The 24,661-nt window shown below is 39.6% G+C and overlaps 1 protein-coding gene across 2 annotated transcripts in view; it reads right to left on the reverse strand.

Moving 5' to 3' along the window:
- Acat1 (Acetyl-CoA acetyltransferase 1) overlaps positions 1–24,661 on the reverse strand; it is a 62,173-nt gene that overhangs the window by 24,288 nt on the left and 13,224 nt on the right. For both annotated transcript variants that reach the window (XM_053790203.2, XM_053790204.2), the window contains exons 6-8: positions 19,203–19,317; positions 6,265–6,440; positions 596–784 (exon numbers count right to left, since the gene is read on the reverse strand). In XM_053790203.2, coding sequence (XP_053646178.1) covers positions 596–784; positions 6,265–6,440; positions 19,203–19,317 — 480 coding nt within the window. The remainder of the gene's footprint in view (positions 1–595; positions 785–6,264; positions 6,441–19,202; positions 19,318–24,661) is intronic.

The following is a 24,661-nucleotide window of genomic DNA, read 5'->3' on the forward strand; positions in this document are numbered from 1 at the left end:
GTGTAGCCAAGGCAAGATAGGAAGCAGTAACATGGGTGTAGCCAGGGTAGGATAGGTAGCAGTACCATATGTGTAGCCAGGGTAGGATAGGTAGTAGGGCCATGGGTGTAGCCAGGCAGGATAGGTAGTAGTAACATGGGTGTAGCCAGGGCAGGATAGGTAGTAGTAACATGGATGTAGCCAGGGTAGGATAGGTAGTAGTACCATGGGTGTAGCCAGGGCAGGACAGGTAGCAGTACCATGGGTGTAGCCAGGGCAAGATAGGTAGCAGTAACATGGGTATAGCCAGGGTAGGATAAGTAGTAGTACCATATGAGTAGCCAGGGTATGATAGGCAGCAGTACCATGAGTGTAGCCAGAGCAAGATAGGTAGCAGTGCCTTCGGGGTAGCCAGGGCAGGATAGGTAGCAGTACCTTGGGGGTAGCCAGGGCAGGAGCAACAGGAAAGTTGATGGGATGGGTGCAGCCAGGGCAAGATAGGTAGCAGTACCGTAGGTGTAGCCAGGGTAGGATAGGCAGCAGTACCATGGGTGTAGCCAGGGTAGGATAGGTAGCAGTACCATAAGTGTAGCCAGTGCAGGATAAGTAGCAGTACCTTAGGGGTAGCCAGGGCAGGAGCAATGGGAAAATCGATGGGATCAGTGGCAGCATCACAGAAGCCCACAACACGAGCTAGAGGTTTTACACCATGGCGCTGGGCTGCCTGTGCTGTCATCAACACACAGGCAGCTGCTCCATCATTCAGTGTCGAGGCGTTGCCAGCAGTTACCGTGCCTCCTTCACGCTGAAAGCATTTTCAGAAATGTTATTTAAATAACATTATGTACATTTATTTTGAATGTTAAAAGTCACCCATGGTGACTTTTTACAACCAAGCATCCTCTCCCACCTACACAAAGTGGACAAAGAACAGCAAAAAAATAATTGCATGGTAAATACCAAATAAAATATTACAATTAAAAGTATTCCTCCTTATGCATGACACTATTATTTTTTTTTTTAACATGTCAGCCATCTCCCACCGAGGCAGGATGACCCAAAAAAGAAAGAAACACTTTCACCATCATTCACACAATCACTGTCTGTGCAAAGGGGCCCAGATTTAACAGATTAGAAGTCACTCCTGACAGCCAATATCCCAAACCCCTCCTTTAAAGTGCAAGCATTGTACTTTCAACCTCCAGGACTCAAGTCCAGCTAACTGGTTTCCCTGAATCCCTTCACAAAATATTACCTTCCTCACACTCTAACAACTCATCAGGTCCCAAAACCATTTGTCTCCATTCAATCCTATCTAACATGCTCACACATGCCTGTTACATGTCCAAGCCCCTTGCACACAAAACTTCTTTTATCCCCCCCTCCTTCTACCCATATGATGTAAATGGTTTAGAAAACCAACAAGTTGAAGAAAGAGACACTTGTGCAACATCTGGGAACCTTTACTGAGGAAACATTTCACCAGCCAGTGGATTCTTCAGAGAAGAATGGTGGCTGAGGGTTTGATTACCTCACTCTCCTCTTCATCTTCCACCACTCTTCTCTATGTTGGACTGAAGAAGCCACTGGTTGGCCAAATAAAGATTCCCAATGTTGCACAAGCATCTCATTCTATTATTATTATATTTATTGGAAAGGAGGGGTGTTAATGTTGCAGTTTTATAACTGCAGTGTAAGCATGCCTCTGGCAAGACAGTGATGGAGTGAATGATGATGAAAGCTTTTCTTTTTTGGGCCACCCTGCCTTGGTGGCAAATGGCCAATGTGTTAATAAAATAATAAAATAAAATTGGAAAGGCTTAGCCCACAAGATTCATACAGCACCTGAGGAACCGCAGGTAATCATATCTGATATAAAAAAGAGAAGGCTAACTCAATAACCCTATGTAAAGATCCCTTAACCAGCATCAATACAACCCTCTTGAAGGGAGACATTGAAACAGACAATACTAGTCATCTCCAGGCTGTGCCACAGGTACAAAACAAACTAAAATAATATATTAGTTCAACTAATCATGAAGATAGAGGCATGTAACAGAAAGGTTTACTAGGACAATGTTTCACTCTCAGGAAAGCATTTAAGAATGAAAGTTTGTACCAATAAAGATCCATTCTCCTACAAGTGTATTTTCATTTTTGTCACCAGTACAACCATCACCAACCCATCATGATTGTACACTACTCATTTAATGGTACAGTAACATCACTTATTATTAACACTTAGTAATTCCAGAGGATAACACAACAGCTAATTAGTAAAAAGTGTGCATTAGCCAGTACAATTTTTTTTTTAACACATCGGCCATCTCCCACCAAGGTAGGGTGACCCAAAAAAGAAACACTTTCATCATCACTCACACATAATCAATGTCTTGCAGATGTGATCAGATACGACAATTCAGTACAACTGTATTTTAAAAATTGTGGATTGGCATGTTTTATAAAGCTTAATACATTGATATTTTTGTTAAATTTTCATTATTGTATGTTTTATTAAATTTCAATATATGTAGGTATGTTTTTATAATTGTTTTACATGATGGTAGGATTGCTGGTGTCTTTTGTCTGTCTCATAAATATGCAAGATTACAGGTATGTCTTGCTACTTCTACTTACACTTAGGTCACACTACACATACATGTACACGTTTATTTATACACACTCATCTGAGTTTTCTTTGATTTTATCTTAATAGTTCTTGGTCTTATTACTTTTCCTTTTATATCCATGGGGAAGTGGAATAAGAATCTTTCCTCCATAAGCCATGCGTGTTGTAAAAGTCAACTAAAATGCCGGGAACAATGGGCTAGTAACCCCTTTTCCTGTAAAGATTACTAAAAAGAATAAGAAGAAAATTGTCAAAGTGGGAAGTCTGAATGTGCATGGATGTTGTGCAAATGATAAGAAAGAGATGATTGTGGATGTTATGAATGAGAAGAAGCTGGATGTCCTGGCTTTAAGTGAAACAAAGCTGAAGGGGGTGGGAGAGTTTCAATGGAGAGGAATAAATGGGATTAGGTCAGGGGTTTCAAATAGAGTTAGAGCTAAAGAAGGAGTAGCAATAATGTTGAAGGATAAGCTATGGCAGGAAAAGAGGGACTATAAATGTATTAATTCAAGGATTATGTGGAGTAAAATAAAGATTGGATATGAAAAGTGGGTTACAGTAAGCGTGTATGCACCTGGAGAAGAGAGAAGTGTAGAGGAGAGAGAGAGAGATTTTGGGAAATGTTGAGTGAATGCATGGGGAGTTTTGAATCAAGTGTGAGAGTAATGGTGGTTGGGGATTTCAATGCTGAAGTGGGTAAAAATGTTATGGAGGGAGTAGTATGTAAATTTGGGGTGCCAGGGGTAAATGTAAATTGGGAGCCTTTAATTGAGCTATGTGTAGAAAGAGATTTGGTAATAAGTAATACATATTTTATGAAAAAGAGGATAAATAAATATACAAGGTATGATGTAGCACATAATGAAAGTAGTTTGTTAGATTATGTATTGGTGGATAAAAGGTTGATGGGTAGGCTCCAGGATGTACATGTTTATAGAGGGGCAACTGATGTATCGGATCATTATTTAGTTGTAGCTACAGTTAGAGTAAGAGGTAGATGGGAAAAGAGGAAGGTGGCAACAACAAGTAAGAGGGAGGTGAAAGTGTATAAACTAAGGAAGGAGGAAGTTCGGGGGAGATATAAGCGACTGTTGGCAGAAAGGTGGGCTAGTGCAAAGATGAGTAGTGGGGGGGGTTGAAGAGGGTTGGAATAGTTTTAAAAATGCAGTATTAGAATGTGGGGCAGAAGTTTGTGGTTATAGGAGGGTGGGGGCAGGTGGAAAGAGGAGTGATTGGTGGAATGATGAAGTAAAGGGTGTGATAAAAGAGAAAAAGTTAGTTTATGAGAGGTTTTTACAAAGCAGAAGTGTTATAAGTAGAGCAGAGTATATGGAGAGTAAAAGAAAGGTGAAGAGAGTGGTGAGAGAGTGCAAAAGGAGAGCAGATGATAGAGTGGGAGAGGCAATGTCAAGAAATTTTAATGAAAATAAGAAAAAATTTTGGAGTTAAACAAGTTAAGAAAGCCTAGGGAAAGTATGGATTTGTCAGTTAAAAACAGAGTAGGGGAGTTAGTAGATGTATTAGGTAGGTATTAGAGGTATTAGGTAGATGGCGAGAATATTTTGAGGAACTTTTAAATGTTGAGGAAGAAAGGGAGGCGGTAATTTCATGCACTGGTCAGGGAGGTATACCATCTTTTAGGAGTGAAGAAGAGCAGAATGTAAGTGTGGGGAAGGTACGCAAGGCATTATGTAGAATGAAAGGGGGTAAAGCAGCTGGAACTGATGGGATCATGACAGAAATGTTAAAAGCATGGGGGGATATAGTGTTGGAGTGGTTGGTACTTTTGTTTAATAAATGTATGAAAGAGGGGAAGGTACCTAGGGATTGGCAGAGAGCATGTATAGTCCCTTTATATAAAGGGAAAGGGGACAAAAGAGATTGTAAAAATTATAGAGGAATAAGTTTATTGAGTATACCAGGAAAAGTGTACGGCAGGGTTATAATTGAAAGAATTAGAGGTAAGACAGAATGTAGGATTGTGGATGAGCAAGGAGGTTTCAGAGTGGGTAGGGGATGTGTAGATCAAGTGTTTACATTGAAGCATATATCTGAACAGTATTTAGATAAAGGTAGGGAAGTTTATATTGCATTTATGGATTTAGAAAAGGCATATGATAGAGTGGATAGGGGAGCAATGTGGCAGATGTTGCAAGTATATGGAATAGGTGGTAAGTTACTAAATGCTGTAAACAGTTTTTATGAGGATAGTGAGGCTCAGGTTAGGGTGTGTAGAAGAGAGGGAGACTACTTCCCGGTAAAAGTAGGTCTTAGACAGGGATGTGTAATGTCACCATGGTTGTTTAATATATTTATAGATGGGGTTGTAAAAGAAGTAAATGCTAGGGTGTTCGGGAGAGGGGTGGGATTAAATTATGGGGAATCAAATTCAAAATGGGAAATAACACAGTTACTTTTTGCTGATGATACTGTGCTTATGGGAGATTCTAAAGAAAAATTGCAAAGGTTAGTGGATGAGTTTGGGAATGTGTGTAAAGGGAGAAAGTTGAAAGTGAACATAGAAAAGAGTAAGGTGATGAGGGTATCAAATGATTTAGATAAAGAAAAATTGGATATCAAATTGGGGAGGAGGAGTATGGAAGAAGTGAATGTTTTCAGATACTTGGGAGTTGACGTGTCGGCGGAAGGATTTATGAAGGATGAGGTTAATCATAGAATTGATGAGGGAAAAAAGGCGAGTGGTGCATTGAGGTATATGTGGAGTCAAAAAACGTTATCTATGGAGGCAAAGAAGGGAATGTATGAAAGTATAGTAGTACCAACACTCTTATATGGGTGTGAAGCTTGGGTAGTAAATGCAGCAGCGAGGAGACGGTTGGAGGCAGTGGAGATGTCCTGTCTAAGGGCAATGTGTGGTGTAAATATTATGCAGAAAATTCGGAGTGTGGAAATTAGGAAAAGGTGTGGAGTTAATAAAAGTATTAGTCAGAGGGCAGAAGAGGGGTTGTTGAGGTGGTTTGGTCATTTAGAGAGAATGGATCAAAGTAGAATGACATGGAAAGCATATAAATCTATAGGGGAAGGAAGGCGAGGTAGGGGTCGTCCTCGAAAGGGTTGGAGAGAGGGGGTAAAGGTGGTTTTGTGGGCAAGGGGCTTGGACTTCCAGCAAGCGTGCGTGAGCATGTTAGATAGGAGTGAATGGAGACGAATGGTACTTGGGACCTGACGATCTGTTGGAGTGTGAGCAGGGTAATATTTAGTGAAGGGATTCAGGGAAACCGGTTATTTTCATATAGTCGGACTTAAGTGCTGGAAATGGGAAGTACAATACCTGCACTTTAAAGGAGGGGTTTGGGATATTGGCAGTTTGGAGGGATATGTTGTGTATCTTTATATGTATATGCTTCTAAACTGTTGTATTCTGAGCACCTCTGCAAAAACAGTGATTATGTGTGAGTGTGGTGAAAGTGTTGAATGATGATGAAAGCATTTTCTTTTTGGGGATTTTCTTTCTTTTTTGGGTCACCCTGCCTCGGTGGGAGACGGCCGACTTGTTGAAAAAAAAAAAAAATGCTTTTATAAGACCAAATCACTGGTATTCTTTTAACATTTCAGTACTGGTATATTATAAGAAATACTCAAGATGGAGCAATCTCAATAACTCCCTAAACATTCAAAGTAACCAAAGTGTTTACCTGGAAGACTGTAGCCAGCTTCTTAAATTTCTCAAAGTTAACTTTCTTATACTCTTCATCTTCCTTGACCACTGTGCCTGGCTTTCCACGCTGCCCAGGGACCGTTACTTCTACCAGCTCATCTTGGAACGCACCACTTGCCCAAGCTGCTGCAGACCTCTTGTAACTCTGAATACCTGGTGTACAAGCAGGTGTGCAAGTTAGGTTGCTTCACTATGAAGACTGTTCTCTGTATAGGTCAACTTACATAATGTCATTTCAATGGTCATTTCAACTCTAATGTTCGCACACTTCTGGCAAGTTAGCTATTGAATAAGTGATGGTTAATGTTTCTCCTTCCAGTGGTAAAAAAAAAATAAAATTAGTTTTGTTAATACCATATTTAAAATTTTGATCCAAAACAATGATGGATGCTGAGTGACAAAATTTAATTAAAAATTTCAAAGATGTACTTTTATTATATACCCAGGTCTACAAAAACCAATCTAAAATAACACCAGGAGGCAGCTCTGATGAAAACTCACACTTACACGAGCTTTTAAATCTCTGCACAAAATTCAATTTAAACCAGCAAATAATAGAGCCTACTAGACTGGAGAATACACTATGATGACACTCTTCAGGTCACTTGTTCTATCTAGGCTGGAATATTGCTGCACTCTAACAGCACCTTTCAAGGCAGGTGAAATTGCCGACCTAGAAAATGTACAGAGAACTTTCACGGCGCGCATAACGGAGATAAAACACCTCAATTACTGGGAGCGCTTGAGGTTTCTAAACCTGTATTCCCTGGAACGCAGGAGGGAGAGATACATGATTATATACACCTGGAAAATCCTAGAGGGACTAGTACCGAACTTGCACACGAAAATCACTCACTACGAAAGCAAAAGACTTGGCAGACGATGCACCATCCCCCCAATGAAAAGCAGGGGTGTCACTAGCACGTTAAGAGACCATACAATAAGTGTCAGGGGCCCGAGACTGTTCAACTGCCTCCCAGCACACATAAGGGGGATTACCAACAGACCCCTGGCAGTCTTCAAGCTGGCACTGGACAAGCACCTAAAGTCAGTTCCTGATCAGCCGGGCTGTGGCTCGTACGTTGGTTTGCGTGCAGCCAGCAGCAACAGCCTGGTTGATCAGGCTCTGATCCACCAGGAGGCCTGGTCACAGACCGGGCCGCGGGGGCGTTGACCCCCAAAACTCTCTCCAGGTAAACTCCAGACCTCATCTTCACTAACAATGATGATCTGATAAGAAATGTCACCATATCAAAAACAATATACTCAGATCACAACATAATTGAGGTTCAGACATGTATGCGTGGAGCCCCAGACCGACATAATGAGACTAGTCACGAGGGAGCATTCACCAAATTCAACTTCAATAACAAAAACATAAAGTGGGACCAAGTAAACCAAGTCCTAACCGATATAAGCTGGGAAGATATACTAAGCAACACAGACCCCAACTTATGCCTAGAACAGATTAACTTGGTGGCACTCGATGTATGCACAAGGCTTATTCCTCTAAGAAAAAGAAGGAGTAGATGTAAAATAGAAAGAGACAGGCGCTCCCTTTACAGGCGACGGAAAAGAATAACAGAGCAGCTAAAAGAGGTCAATATATCTGAAATGCGTAGGGAGACACTGCTCAGAGAAATAGCAAGCATCGAACTTAAGCTAAAGGAATCTTTTAGGAGTCAGAAATCGCGGGAAGAACTAAAAGCCATAAATGAAATCGAAAGAAACCCAAAGTATTTCTTCTCCTATGCCAAATCAAAGCCGAGAACAACGTCCAGTATTGGACCCCTACTTAAACAAGATGGGTCCTACACAGATGACAGAAAGGAAATGAGTGAGCTACTCAAGTCTCAATATGACTCGGTTTTTAGCAAGCCGCTAGCCAGACTGAGAGTCGAAGATCAAAATGAATTTTTTATGAGAGAGCCACAAAATTTGGTTAACACAAGCCTATCCGATGTTATCCTGACGCCAAATGACTTCGAACAGGCGATAAATGACATGCCCATGCACTCTGCCCCAGGGCCAGACTCATGGAACTCCGTGTTCATCAAGAACTGCAAGAAGCCCCTATCACGAGCCTTTTCCATCCTATGGAGAGGGAGCATGGACACGGGGGTCGTCCCACAGTTACTAAAAACAACAGACATAGCCCCACTCCACAAAGGGGGCAGTAAAGCAACAGCAAAGAACTACAGACCGATAGCACTAACATCCCATATCATAAAAATCTTTGAAAGGGTCCTAAGAAGCAAGATCACCACCCATCTAGAAACCCATCAGTTACACAACCCAGGGCAACATGGGTTTAGAACAGGTCGCTCCTGTCTGTCTCAACTATTGGATCACTACGACAAGGTCCTAAATGCACAAGAAGACAAAAAGAATGCAGATGTAATATATACAGACTTTGCAAAAGCCTTCGACAAGTGTGACCATGGCGTAATAGCGCACAAAATGCCTGCTAAAGGAATAACAGGAAAAAGTCGGTCGATGGATCTATAATTTCCTCACTAATAGAACACAGAGAGTAGTCGTCAACAGAGTAAAGTCCAAGGCAGCTACGGTGAAAAGCTCTGTTCCACAAGGCACAGTACTCGCTCCCATCTTGTTCCTCATCCTCATATCCGACATAGACAAGGATGTCAGCCACAGCACCGTGTCTTCCTTTGCAGATGACACCCGAATCTGCATGACAGTGTCTTCCATTGCAGACACTGCAAGGCTCCAGGTGGACATCAACCAAATCTTTCAGTGGGCTGCAGAAAACAATATGAAGTTCAATGATGAGAAATTTCAATTACTCAGATATGCTAAACACGAGGAAATTAAATCTTCATCAGAGTACAAAACAAATTCTGGCCACAAAATAGAGCGAAACACCAACGTCAAAGACCTGGGAGTGATCATGTCGGAGGATCTCACCTTCAAGGACCATAACATTGTATCAGTCGCATCTGCTAGAAAAATGACAGGATGGATAATGAGAACCTTCAAAACTAGGGAGGCCAAGCCCATGATGACACTCTTCAGGTCACTTGTTCTATCTAGGCTGGAATATTGCTGCACACTAACAGCACCTTTCAAGGCAGGTGAAATTGCTGACCTAGAAAATGTACAGAGAACCTTCACGGCGCGCATAACGGAGATAAAACACCTCAATTACTGGGAGCGCTTGAGGTTCCTAAAACTGTATTCCCTGGAAAGCAGGCAGGAGAGATACATGATTATATACACCTGGAAAATCCTAGAGGGACTAGTACCGAACTTGCTCACGAAAATCACTCACTACGAAAGCAAAAGACTTGGCAGACGATGCAACATCCCCCCAATGAAAAGCAGGGGTGTCACTAGCACGTTAAGAGACCATACAATAAGTGTCAGGGGCCCCGAGACTGTTCAACTGCCTCCCAGCATACATAAGGGGGATTACCAACAGACCCCTGGCAGTCTTCAAGCTGGCACTGGACAAGCACCTAAAGTCGGTTCCTGACCAGCCAGGCTGCGGCTCGTACGTTGGTTTGCGTGCAGCCAGCAGCAACAGCCTGGTTGATCAGGCTCTGATCCACCAGGAGGCCTGGTCACAGACCGGGCCGCGGGGGCGTTGACCACCGGAACTCTCTCCAGGTAAACTCCAGGTATCTATCCATATCCTACACACAATATCTGTGCATGGAAATTAATAATTAGGAATGAAATAAGGAAGATGTCTGATTTACAGTGCTCTGACCTATGACATCACTAGGCCCCAGGCGCTTATGCGGCGCGCAGAGTAAAAAAAAATTGAAAAAATACAAAACTTGAGCTATTCTTACCAAAAAATAGCTGAAGTTTCTGGCAACACTCTGGTATAATTATCATCATTATATGATGTTTCTACAAGGAATTATAGTCACTTATAACAGGCATGGTGACAGTGCCTTGCGTAGAATGCGCACTGACGCAGCATTTTTCCGTGTTTTTTTATAATTTTCTTGTATGTTTACGTCTAATATAATACAAATTCACCATCTGAGATCATGGAGGAGTGAACGGAGCTAATATGGTCTAGGAACCAATCAGGAACATCCCCTGGGAATAGTGCTGATATGGCAGACACACACCAGCCAACAAAATATTCTATACTCACGCAAATATCAATTATAAGGGTTATTTACCTCTCACAATTGATCTAATATGACATAAGGTGATATAATAACAGCATAGAAACATTAAAAGTACTCCAGAACAAATAATATATAGCATAATATGATGCCTGAGAGGAAAGAACTTCTTGGACAAATCCCATCTCAAGGCCATATACCCAGTATCTAGTCACTATAATGAGAGAAAACAGGTTTACAATGGTTAACTGTAATAAACACTCATAGGTTACGGAAAGTGTAAATAAAACAAATTTTTTGGGGAAAAAATATTTCCCCATGTACCTGGGCAGCCGCGCGTATCGGCCATTATCACGGAAGAAAGTTATTTACCTATTTGGGGCCATAGAGCCAATATTCATGAACAAATTGACCTTATTTTCACAACAAACATAGAAGAATGATTGCTCTACATGATCTCATTCCGATTTTTGACGTATCCCAAATACTTTCAGATTTGTGTGGGTAAACAAGGGCGATATCTTCCTAAATGTCATGAAACTTACAAACTGGTTTTTTTTTTTTTTTAGAATGAAGATAGGGTTTATTACAAACTTAGGAATGAGGGAGGGTGGAATTAGAAGTGTTCTATTAGCAGTAAGTGTAAAAACCACTTTTCCTAGTACCACTTTGGCCCTGAGCCCTGCCAAATGCAATTTTTCATAAATTTTGTTTTTTTCCATTTGCTTTTCGGCCGATCTTTCTGGCATTTCATCAAATCATGGTCGATATAAGCTTCTATCAGTACATCACAATTGAACGTAATCAGTCAACAAATAAAAAAGTCGACCCAGTTTCGTTTCCACAAACCTTAAGTGCTCTTGGCAAGAAAAGGAAAAAAATATAAACACAGATAAATGCCCAAGGTAAAGCTATCCAACAAAACTAATGATAAATTACAAGAATACACAACAGAATAAAGACTGCTACACATCAACAACTAGTAACTTCCTCAAGCCTCTAATTAAAGAAGCCAGTGATCAGAATCCTAATGAACTACAGGTCTCCCTCAACATTCACGTTTTCAACTTTCACGGGCTTCACACATTCGCGAATTCCCAACTGCCAAATTCCCAGCCACCAAATTCCCAACCGCCAAATTCCCAGCCACCAAATTCCCAGCCGCCAAATCATATTTAAGTTTCCCGCCACCTGCGAGTCCCTACTACCCTCCCTCCGACCCCCACAACTGGCAGACAGCCCTCCCACCACTCAGTGTGGTGAGTGTTTTGTTTGTTCATTATTTGCTATTAAACTACAGTATAAATAATGTAAACCCATTCATGACTGCATATTGGAATGGCTATTCGGACAGGTATTAGACGGTGACATCATGTGTTTACTCTTGAACACTACAAAGAATTAAACATTTCTGCTACAGCTAATAACAACAATAGTAATAATAATAATAATAATAATAATAATAATAATAATAATAATAATAATAAATATGATATAATTGAAGAAGGAAATTGCACAAAAATACGAGGGAGTGGTAGACACATTGTCAGTGTGACTTTGTTTATGCTGGAGTGAACATTAGTCTCCCTGCTCTTCCAAACATTTCACAATAATTCATTGTGTTTGGTGCTTGTAGATTGAGTGTGACTGAGTGGTAGAGGCAGTGATTGAGGCAATGGTATTTAATAACATACATGTTAATAATAATACATGTTATTAATAATATGTACTATTATTATTTATAACATATATGTTATTAAATACCACTGCCTCAACCGCTGAATTATTGTGAAATGTTTGGAAGAGCAGGGAGACTAATGTTGACTCCAGCATAAACAAAGTCACACTGACGATGTGTCAACCACTCCCTCGTATTTTTGTACAATTTCCTTCTTCAATTATATCATATTTATTATTATTATTATTATTATTATTATTATTATTATTATTATTACTATTGTTATTATTAGCAATAGCAGAAATGTTCGATTCTTTGCTGTGTTCAAGAGTAAACACATGATGTCACCGTCTAATACCTTTCCTAATAGCCATTCCAATATGCAGTCATGAATAGGTTTACATTATTTATTCTGTAGTTTAATAGTAAATAATGAACAAACAAAACACTCACCACACTGAGAGGTGGGAGGGCTGGCTGCCAGTTGCGGGGGTCGGAGGGAGGGTAGTAGGAACTCGCATTGGTGGAAGCAGTGGTGGAGTCTGTGGTATTTAATAACATACATGTTATTAACATACATGTTATTAAATAACATACGTTATTAAAGCATAACTTGTATATATTTAGTACAATTTACAACGTTTTCATGTATTTTATGATTATTCATGGTTCAACAAGTTAAGCAGTATTGTAATATATTTCCCTACAATATATTGGGGCACCAAACATTCACGGTTTTTCAACATTTGCGAGGCTCTTGATCCCCTAACCCTCGCGAATGTTGAGGGAGACCTGTACATTTCAAGTATACATTATCTTCAGGAACCTTCACCAAGGTGTTGATCTCCAGCTTCTGAACCTCTTGGAAGGACTGAGCTATAACTTCTGCCTACTGAGGTTTTGGAAGCTCAACTATTATTCCTCTTGGGTAGGTTAAGGTTGAGGGGACTGGGGTCATGGGATATGCTAATACTTTTCTCAGATCACGAAGCAACCAAAAATACACCCAGTTTGTGAATTCTTTTAAATAGTATCTGTAAGCCTTATGAGCTTTAAATCTGCAACCACCTCAACTACACATACTTCTCTTTACTGATACAGCATAAACACTTACAAAAAATACCAAGTTTGTAAAAACATCCACAACTCGGAACACCCCCCAGGTATTCCACCCTGAACCACATTTGGGTGAACATTATAGCACCAATAAAGCCACCATCATTACCATTACCAGACCAACATGCCCATCCCACCTTTTTTATTACTGAAGAAAACACAAATACAGTAGACCCCTGGTTTTCATAATTAATCTGTTCCAGAAGGTTGGCTGAAATCCAAAATGGCTGAAAACGAAAGTAATATTTCCCATAAGAAATAATGTAAATCCAATTAAACCGTTTCAGACACCCAATTTTTTTTTTTTTTTTTTTCAACAAGTCGGTCGTCTCCCACCGAGGCAGGGTGACCCAAAAAAGAAAGAAAATCCCCAAAAAGAAAATACTTTCATCATCATTCAACACTTTCACCACACTCACACATTATCACTGCTTTTGCAGAGGTGCCCAGAATACAACAGTTTAGAAGCATATACGTATAAAGATACACAACATATCCCTCCAAACTGCCAATATCCCAAACCCCTCCTTTAAAGTGCAGGCATTGTACTTCCCATTTCCAGGACTCAAGTCCGACTATATGAAAATAACCGGTTTCCCTGAATCCCTTCACTAAATATTACCCTGCTCACACTCCAACAGATCGTCAGGTCCCAAGTATCATTCGTCTCCATTCACTCCTATCTAACACGCTCATGCACGCTTGCTAGAAGTCCAAGCCCCTCGCCCACAAAACCTCCTTTACCCCCTCTTTCCAACCCTTTCGAGGACAACCCCTACCCCTCTTTCCTTCCCCTATAGATTTATATGCTTTCCATGTCATTCTACTTTGATCCATTCTCTCTAAATGACCAAACCACCTCAACAACCCCTCTTCTGCCCTCTGACTAATGCTTTTATTAACTCCACACCTTCTCCTAATTTCCACACTCCGAATTTTCTGCATAATATTTACACCACTATAGTTTTACATACAGAAAACAATGAGAAATAAATTTAAATGACTAATTTTAATGATAAATGAACATTACATACCTTTATGGAAGACTCTTGTTGGTGAGTACCTGTAGTATTTATTTTTAGTCCCAGGCAGACTACATCCCACTAATTACCCAACAAAAGGCTGCAGTTAGAATAACAAATTCTCACTACAGGCAGCACACTCCACCAATATTCAATACACTAAACCTACTCACCATACAAAACATCCATACTTATTACTGCACCTATTACATACATAGAACACTTAACTCTGATATTAACCCTCCCCTCAAACATCTCCTTGCCAACCTCAACAGAACACATGACCATAACACAAGGCATAGATCACTCTTTGATGTTCCTCGTGTCCATCTCACACTATGCAAAAACTCAATGCACATAAAAGGCCCTAAAATCTGGAATTCATTACCTGTAAATATAAAAGAAACACTACCTGTTTATAAATTCAAGTCTCTTCTCAAAGATCACTTACTCACCCAAAACCAAATAAATACTGAATAACTGAACCTTATAAATTGTATATCTTAAATGTTTCTCACAATTATATCACATAAATGTTAAACCTAAAACCCAATCTAACTTCATTATTTTTTAAATACACTACCTAACAGAATACTCCATACGACTGAATGTACAACAATGTAAAACACTTGTGCTTTATAGTAATCTGTTTACATTAATGTTTTATCACTGATTTCATCATTGCTTAGTTAATCTTTAGTTAATTTTAAGCCAGCCCGTAATGCTATGCATAGTATAAGTGGCTTTGGCATGCTGCTCTTATCTGTATTTTTTTGTACCTCTGTATGTGTGCTCAAATTGTAAATAAATAAATAAATAAAAAATAAATAAATACCTACCAGATACATACACTGCGGCTTACAGCCATATTATTACCATCGACATAGTATCATGTTCACTGAGTTTAATCATTTCTAACAACTACCTTTAGATGCCATCATAAACAAAAGGAGAAGTAATAAATAACTCATGCCGAGAATTGTACACAAAAGCTTATGTATTAAGGACGGTTACTGGGCCAACACAGATTCATACAGTTTTCTCTAATGCTGGGCCAGAGAAAATGTAATGTTTACCTTCCACCGCATATAAACATTGCATGTTTATATGCTATGTAACGTGTTTCTTACATAATTTTGAAGAAAATATCATAGATGGATTAATGAAAATGTCTATATTAACTTAAAATAAGACTTTTAATGCGCCCAAGAGTGAGTCACGAACGTATGAGTGGCCCAGGCACACGCGTCTCGTACCAACGATTTCCAAATGGATGCAAGAAACCCGGGGGAAAATTTCGTCCAAGAAAGTGCTTGAAATTCGAATTGTACGATTTTCGCATCGGCCGAAAACCAGGGGTCCACTGCATATTTTCAGACTCAACAATATAACTTAAATATATATCTCTGAGGACATTCTAAATTAAATCTTAATGATAGTTTTGAATTCGGTCATAATATATGAGAAAGACAAATCATCTTTTTAATGTTATTCAATAATTCATATCAACACTTTTTTCTGATGTTATAAGCTTCATATCTTCTAATTTTAAAGTTAACACAGCAAATAATCTAATTAACCCTTTGACTGTTTTGGTCGTATACATACGTCTTACGAGCCAGTGTTCCGGACATAGGTATACTCAATAATTCTAGGTCGTAGGTTGGTAGACAGCAGCCACCCAGGCGGGTACTACCGTCCTGCCAAGCGAGTGTAAAAAGAAAGCCTGTAATTGTTTCACATGATGGTAGGATTGCTGGTGTCTTCTGTCTGGCTCGTAAACATGCAAGATTTTAGGTACGCCTTGATGCTTCTACTTACACTTAGGTCACACTACACACACATGTACAAGCATATATATACACACCCTTCTGGGTTTTCTTCTATTTTCTTTCAAGTTCTTGTTTATTTCCTCTTATCTCCATGGGGAAGTGGAACAGAATTCTTCCTCCGTAAGCCATGCGTGTCGTAAGAGGCAACTTAAATACCGGGAGTAAGGGGCTAGTAACCCCTTCTCTTGTATATATTACTAAATTTAAAAGGCGAAACTTTCATTTTTCCTTTTCGCCACCCTACCTCAGTGGGATGCGGGTGTGTTGAAAGAAAGAAAGAATTCTAGCGGCTTCAAATCAAGCAGGAGAAAGCTGGTAGGCCCACATGTGAGAGAATGGGTTTGTGTGGTCAGTGTGCACCACATAAAAAAGAAATCCTGCAGCATGCAGTGCATAATGAGAAAAAAAAAACTGACCATTTTTTTTTTATTAAAACGCTGACTTTGAAGTGTATTTTTGTATAGTATTTATCGGTGTATTCTCATTTTCATGCTCTGTGATAAAATGGAAAACATACTGCAGAAATAGCAATGATTTTCATTAGTTTCACAATGAAAACGACCTTGAAATTGAGCTCAAAGTAGCGGAAATGTTCAATTTCTACTGATGTTCAAGAGTAAGCAAATCATACCACACGTCCAATACACGTCAACTGGGGATTCTAATATTCTTTCACTAGCGCACTGATATTATTTATACCATTTTTACAATAATACAGTAGTCTGCATAACAGTAAATTTTGTATTTTTTTGTATGAATAAAAAATCAAAATAGAAAGCAATAGTAATATAAGAGGGGCCTAGAGATGTGACTAATGAACAGAAGATATGTTATTTTAGTGCCAAGTATGTCTACATTGTTTATTTTGGACCCTATTTTGAAATTGGCATCTTTTTTATTTTGCGTGAAATTGGCCAAATTGGCAATTTCTGACCACTTTATTCGGTAGTTCAAATCGGTAAATAGGCAGTTTCTTATACTCAATTGATAGAAAAAATGAAGTTCTAAAGAAATAGCTATGAGTTTGGTCAACTGGAACAATGGAATTGGCCAAAAACAGGGCTCAAAGTCGGCAAAATCGCCGATGCGTATACGTCGCCGAGACCGCCAACTTCGCGGGAGCATAATTCCGTGTTTTCGACCAAATTTCGTACTTTTGGTGTCATTACCATCGGGAAAAGATTCTCTATGATTTCATAAGAAAAAATAATTCTTTTTTTTTTCAAAAATTTTGCGACAAAGAATGACAGTTTCAGAAAGGGGTTTGTGACAGTCAAAGGGTTAATGAACAACTAACTCTGAATTCAACACACAGATAACCTAGTTAATTACGAAATGAAAATGCATAAATAGATATATGTACACCAACAAGGTCTCGCTGAATACAGAAATGTCAAACTACAAATTATTTTGAAAAATACACAACATAATACATCTCTCAATAAATAATACTGTATATGTATATGCACTCTAAATATTGATTTGCTGCCCACATTATCATCATTATATTCACTGGTAAGCTCTAAAACCACCAGGTCCTACAGCACCCAGGAAACAGTAAGTAATGAAGTATTAACTAAGCATGGGGAAGGTACAAGCTAGTAACTGCTTTCAAGGGATCTTCTACTCATGTAGCCTAGTCTCAGACCAGACTACTCTGCTGACTGCCTTGGAACAAGAGCACATCATCAGCATTCAGATGCTTAAATCTTAATAAGTATATACAAGTGGACCCCACTTTACAGCACTTCACATTATGGCATTTCTCTCATGCAGCAGTTTTCAATTATAGCCATTCTTCATTTATTCAGACGTCCTACAATAAATATATTCACCACTCACTGTAAACTAAGGATGAAAATGTGTGTGTACTGTATATGCATTTTTTTTTTTTTTTGGCGTAGCTCTATTGTTCATGTAATATATAATAGTGTAAACATGTTTTCAGGCTTTTATATGCATTTGAAAGTGAATAAAGGCTATATTTCACTTTACAGCGATTTTTGCTTTACATCGGTAGCCTGGAACCAAACCTGCTGTATAAGCAGGATGTATTAGGATGCCCAAAATGTTCAGAGTAAACAGCAGTTTTTCCAGTTAGATTGTACTCCATTCCACCAATTATTTATAACTGTTGAAATTTTTTCTGGAAATAAACTTCATATTAATTTTCACAGACCTTAAAATCCACAATTATCTATACATTAACAAGCTCTAACTGAACATGGAAATATCAAACAACTGTAATTACTGAATAAAGCATATCTAAAAACATTAGACACACTCTTGTCAAACTGCTGTTACATACATAACTCTACTAACCTACAATGCCGACGGGTCCATCTATAGGAGGGCCTCACTTTACAGTGCTTTGCTTTACAGCATTTTGTTAATGCCGCGGTTTTCAATTACACCCATTCTTCATTTATTCAGACTTCCTACTATAAATATATTTACCACTCACTATAAACTAAGGACAATTATACTTTAAGTAATGTGTGTACTGGATATGCATTTTTTCAGCCTAGCTCTATTGCTCATTTAATATATGATAGCATAAACATATCAGGCTTTTATATGCATTTGAAAATAAAAAAAGCTTATGATTCACTTCACAGCAATTTTCACCCTGAACACACTGTCAATATTAGCACAATATTACCCTGAACACACTGTCAATATTAATACAATGTTACCCTGAACACATTGTCAATACTAGCATAATGTTACCCTGAGCACACTGTCAGTACCAGCACAATGTTACCCTAAACACACTGTCAGCACCAGCACAATGTTATCCTGAACACACTGTCAATACTAGCACAATGTTACCCTGAATGCACTGTCAATACTAGCCCTATGTTACCCTGAACACACTGTCAATAGTACATACTACAATGTTACCCTTAACACACTGTCAATACTAGTACAATGTTTCCCTGAACACACTGTCAATACTAGCACAATGTTACCCTGAACACACTGTCAATACTAGCACAATGTCAGCCTGAATATACTGTCAGCATTACTACAATGTCACCCTGAGCACACCGTCAGATACTGCCAGCTTCACTTAATTTCTCAAAAACTGTGCTTCAGTTATATCACTTTCCCAAAGCAACAGCAAATGGGAACTAGTATACAATTTTTTTCTGCCTTACCAAATTCGTCTTGTTCTTCACGAGTAATGTTCATCTTCTTTGCCGTGTTCTCCCCACAGTTTCCCATGTGAATTTTATTGTAAAAATCCGTCAGCCCATCATGCAAAATACCATCCTGTGGTAGAAGAGATTATTGAAAATATTGTTATTAATGACTCATGAAATCATAATAACGTGTAATGACCCACAGGCCAATGTGCTAACCACTTAGACACACTTGCCACGGGTTCAAGTCCCACCCATTCCGTGACTAATTATTATTAATTGTTTTACAGAGCTTTAATTAAGTCCACAGGAAATAGGAATAAGATTAACCTTTTTCCTTTTGTACTGAATCTTATGTTTTTTAAATGGTAATTGTGTTCTGTTTCACTGCTACTTCAACTTTTACCACTCATCAAACTGGAAATATTGTACAGATTAACCTCTTACCTGTCTTTCTTATTTCTAAGTAGTTTCTCACTTTGCATCATTCGGTATTTTAAACATAATTCAGCCATATAAATTAGTTTATATATATGCACTTTTGTAACTGTTTTACATGATGGTAGGATTGCTGGTGCCTTTTTTTTTTTCTGTCTCATACGCATGCAAGATTTCGGGTGCGTCTTGCTGCTTCTGCTTGCACTTGGGTCGCACTATACATACATGTACAAGCATATATATACACACTCCTCTGGGTTTTCTACTATTTTCTTTCTAGTTCTTGTTTATTTCCTCTTACTTCCATGGGGAAGTGAAACAGAATTCTTCCTCTGTAAGCCATGCGTGTTGTAAGAGGCGACTAAAATGCCTGGAGCAAGGGGCTAGTAAACCCTTCTTCTTTATATATTACTAAATGTAACAGGAGAAACTTTCGTTTTTCCTTTTGGGCCACCCCGCCTCGGTGGGATATGGCCAGTGTGTTGAAAGAAAGAAAGGAAATAGGAAGTACCATAATCAGGTTCAATCCTAGGAAGGGGAGGATATTTTTATTCCCTCAGACCTTGAGTGGTTTGCCACCATCAAGGGTTGTTTTAACTGAAAATAGAATTATTTTCAACATGATTTACCTGGAGTTTACCTGGAGAGAGTTCCGGGGATCAACGCCCCCGCGGCCCGGTCTGTGACCAGGCCTCCTTAGGTCAGTGTCCCAGGATGCGACCCACACCAGTCGACTAACACCCAGGTACTCATTTTACTGATGGGGAACATAGACAACAGGTTGAAAGAAACACGTCCAATGTTTCTACTCTGGCTGGGAATCGAACCCAGGCCCTCACCGTGTGAAGCGAGAGCGTTAACCACCAGGCCACCGATAGACCATCGTTTAACACGGTTTTGTCTTGCACATTTTAATTATAGCACAATTGAAGAATTGCGGCATATTTCTGTTTAACACGTTGTAAAATTAATTTAATACGGGTGTGGGAGGGAAAACATTTTGAGCGCCCATCCCGCGGGGCGGGATGGGCTACTGCCATCCCCCACCAGCATCAGCCACCCTCACCACCCTCCCAGCCTTCAGCTCAGTTCATACGCATGTTGGATGAACCTGTGCCAGTAGCTCGCTGTGTTTGTTTAGATACGTATTGATTGCCATATCTTAAATCTGCCAAGCAATCATGGCACCCAGCAGGCATACAAGTGTTGCTGAAAGTTGCAAGAAAAGGTTTAAGCATTTAAGTCTTAGAATTAACAAAGAAAACAGAGATATTAGACAAGAGATAGCCTGTAGCCAGAATGAAGCGTCATTTTGTACAAAAAGAATGAGGCAAATATGAGTGTGTGATGACTGACTGACTTACTGACTGACTTAACTTGCTGAAGGAATGACTTACTGAGTTGACCGAATGACTTACTGACTTGACTGACTGAATGACTGATTGAATGAATGACTTGACTGACTAACTGAATGACTTTATACTTTTTCACTTTTTCACAATCATCGACAAACACCAGCACCCACAATTTAAGGTAAGAAATACTATTATTTCTGTTGCATTTGTAGTCTTAAGCAGTCAAAACAACACAATACATCACGACAATGCAGTACAATTACATATTCCTTTTATTTTTGTAAGATCTGGAGGTCTCAAAAAAAGTTGTTTGGCTTTTTGGGGGCTCCCAGGAGCATAACCCTATTTTTCCCACAAGTTCTTCAGTTTGTCTAACACGGTTTTGTCTAACACGGCATTTTCAGGAATGTAACTACCATGTTTACCCTTTCAGGGTCAAGAGGCCCTCTTCTAAACTTGTTCTCAGGGTCGAAAATTTTTTGGAAAAAAAAAAAAAAATCCTTACGGAATTATAGAATCTTTTCCCGATCATAATGACACCAAAAGCATGAAATTTGATGGAAAACTTATGGAATTATGCTCTTTTGAAGTTAGAGGTCTCGACGATGTTTACGCATCTGCGATTTTGCCCATTTTGAGCCCTGTTTTCGGCCAATTCCAGTGTACTAGTCGACAAAAATCATAACTATTTTGCTAAACTCCATTTTTTTCTATCGAATGAGTAAAAGAAACCACCCATTTACCGATTTCAACTATCCAATAGTCAGAAATTGGCAATTTTGCCAATTTCAGACAAATTTCAAAAGATGCCAATTTCCAAATAGGGTCCAGAATAAACAAGACAGACATTCCTGGCACTAAAATAACATTTTCTCTGTTCATTAGTCACGTCCCCAGGCCCCTCTTACATTTCTTTTGCTTTCCACTTTGAATTTTTATTCTCACAAAAAATAGAAGATTTATTGTTATGCAGACTACTGCATTAGTGTAGAAATAGTATAAATAATATCAGTGCACTTGTGAAAGAATATTAGACTCACCAGTTGACGTGTATTGGACACGTGGCATGATTTGTTTACTTTTGAACTTTGGCAAAAATCAAACATTTCTGCTACTTTGAGCTCAATTTCAAGGTACTTTTCATTGTGAAACCAATCAAAAACATCTCAATTTCTGTAATATGTCTTCCATTCTATAAAATGAGACCAGGAAAACTAGAATACAACCATAAATACCATACAAAAGTACACTGCAAAGTCGCTGTTTTAAACCAAAAACACGGTCAAAATTTTTTTTTCTCATTATGCACTGTGTGCGGCAGGATTTTTTTTTATACTCTGCACTAACCAGTAACATAATGCAACTAACCAGTAATATAATGGTACTTAGTGGAGTGGAGTGTCTTTCATTAGTTTTTTCTCCATTCTTGAAATACCAGACGTATACAGTGAAATTCATATAGCCTGTAGTTACCAGCGGTCGCAATATACAAAACGAAAAGCAAAGATCACTCCAGAAAAAGCGTCTTTCCTCCAATAATTTCACCAATCAACTATAGTGATAATATAGCATTTGTTGTGGTGGAGATGGAAAAAACCTAGAAAAGCTAGATACAGTGACCGATAATCCTTCAGGCCATAAATAAAGGTCTCGACCATTCGTCATTGTAGGAGCTGCCAGTAATCACCGGTTCTTCAAAACGCAAGTTAGACTTTTGTATCAATCTAATCAATCTAATTTCCAGTAGTTCCTTCATGTGTTAGCCCAAATCACCGACCAGATATGTTTTAAATAAATGACCCACTGATCAGATCCGACTGGTTGCGAACCCTTGGCTGATCCGAACCCTTGTCTGATCCGAACCCTTGACCGGTTTCAAACGGATTCGTTGGACAATAAAGCAGACTGTAAACAGACGGGCTTTTAGGCGCCCTTATCAAACACAAACAATACAAAACAGGAACGTACACCGGCAAGCTGTCCTAATATACAAGTACAGTTAGAAATAGAAATACAAATAGCCAGATCTTCACTTTAAGGAGGTTATTTGTAGAATATTCAAGGGGTTACTAGTAGAACTGCAGTGGACCCTCAACCAACGATGGCATCGTATAATGTTAAATCCGACTAGCGATACATTTTAACGAAAAAAATTTGCCTCAACTAGTGCTAAAAAACTCGACCAACGCGATTCGTTCCGTTCGAGATGCGTCCACGTGTGGCCTGCGCAGTGTTTACAAGCCAGCCACCGCGGTCGCATCCAAACATAGAATCGGAACATTTCATATTATCACAGCGTTTTTAGTGATTGCACCTGCAAAATAAGTCACCATGGGCCCCAAGACAGCTTCTAGTGCCATCCCTGTGATAAAAAGGGTGAGAATTAGTATGGAAATTAAGAAAGATTTTGAAGGGTTTGGGGCTAACCCTGAGACGCCTATGCCAGTTGTGGAATCCATTGTGCCTACTTCAAAGATTAAGGAAATGTGTGCAAAGTGGGTTGAACTGCAAACCTTTATGGATGAAAATCACCCTAACACAGCTATTGCAAGCTGTGCTGGTGACTATTACAATGACAATGTTGGGCCCATTTTAGAGAAATCATAAAGGAACGGGAGGTACAGAGCTCTATGGACAGATATGTTGTGCGACAGAGGTCCAGTGACTCTCAAGCTGGTCCTAGTGGCATTAAAAGAAGAACATAAGAAAGAAGGAACACTGCAACAGGCCTACTGACCCATGCAGAGAAGGTCCATGTCCCCCCCCCCCCCCGGATTAGACCAATGACTCCCCCCAGATTAGCCCAATGACCCACCCAATCTGATCATCTCCACTCAAGGATGGAGCACTGCACCAGACCCAGCAGCACAAGCTAGTCAGGTCCAACTCACACCCACCCACACCCACTCATGTATTTATCTAACCTATTTTTAAAACTACACAATGTTTTAGCCTGAATAACTGTACTCGGGAGTTTGTTCCACTCATCCACAACTCTATTACCAAACTAGAGCTTTCCTATATCCTTTCTGAATCTGAATTTTTCCAACTTGAAACCATTGCTGCGAGTCCTGTCTTGGCTGGAAATTTTCGGCACGCTATTTACATCCCCTTTATTTATTCCTGTTTTCCATTTATGCACCTCGATCATATCCCCCATAATTCTACGCCTTTCGAGAGAGTGCAGATTCAGGGCCCTCAGTCTATCCTCATAGGGAAGATTTCTGATACATGGGATCATCTTTGTCATCCTCCTCTGTACGTTTATATACACCTGGAAAATCCTATAGGGACTAGTACCAAACTTGCACATGAAAATCACTCGCAACGAAAGCAAAAGACTCGGCAGACGATGCAACATCCCCCCAATAAAAAGCAGGGGTGTCACTAGCACGTTAAGAGACAATACAATAAGTGTCAGGGGCCCGAGATTGTTCAACTGCCTCCCAGCATACATAAGGGGGATTACCAAAAGACCCCTGGCTGTCTTCAAGCAGGCACTGGACAAGCACCTAAAGTCGGTAACTGACCAGCCGGGCTGTGGCACATACGTTGGATTGCGTGCAGCCAGCAGTAACAGCCTGGTTGATCAGGCTCTAATCCACCAGGAGGCCTGGTCACAGACCGGGCCGCGGGGGCGTTGACCCTCGGAACTCTCTCCAGGTAAACTCCAGGTAAACA

This window comes from Cherax quadricarinatus, chromosome 58 (genome assembly GCF_038502225.1).
Source record: "Cherax quadricarinatus isolate ZL_2023a chromosome 58, ASM3850222v1, whole genome shotgun sequence".
Classification (NCBI taxonomy): Eukaryota; Metazoa; Arthropoda; class Malacostraca; order Decapoda; family Parastacidae; genus Cherax; species Cherax quadricarinatus.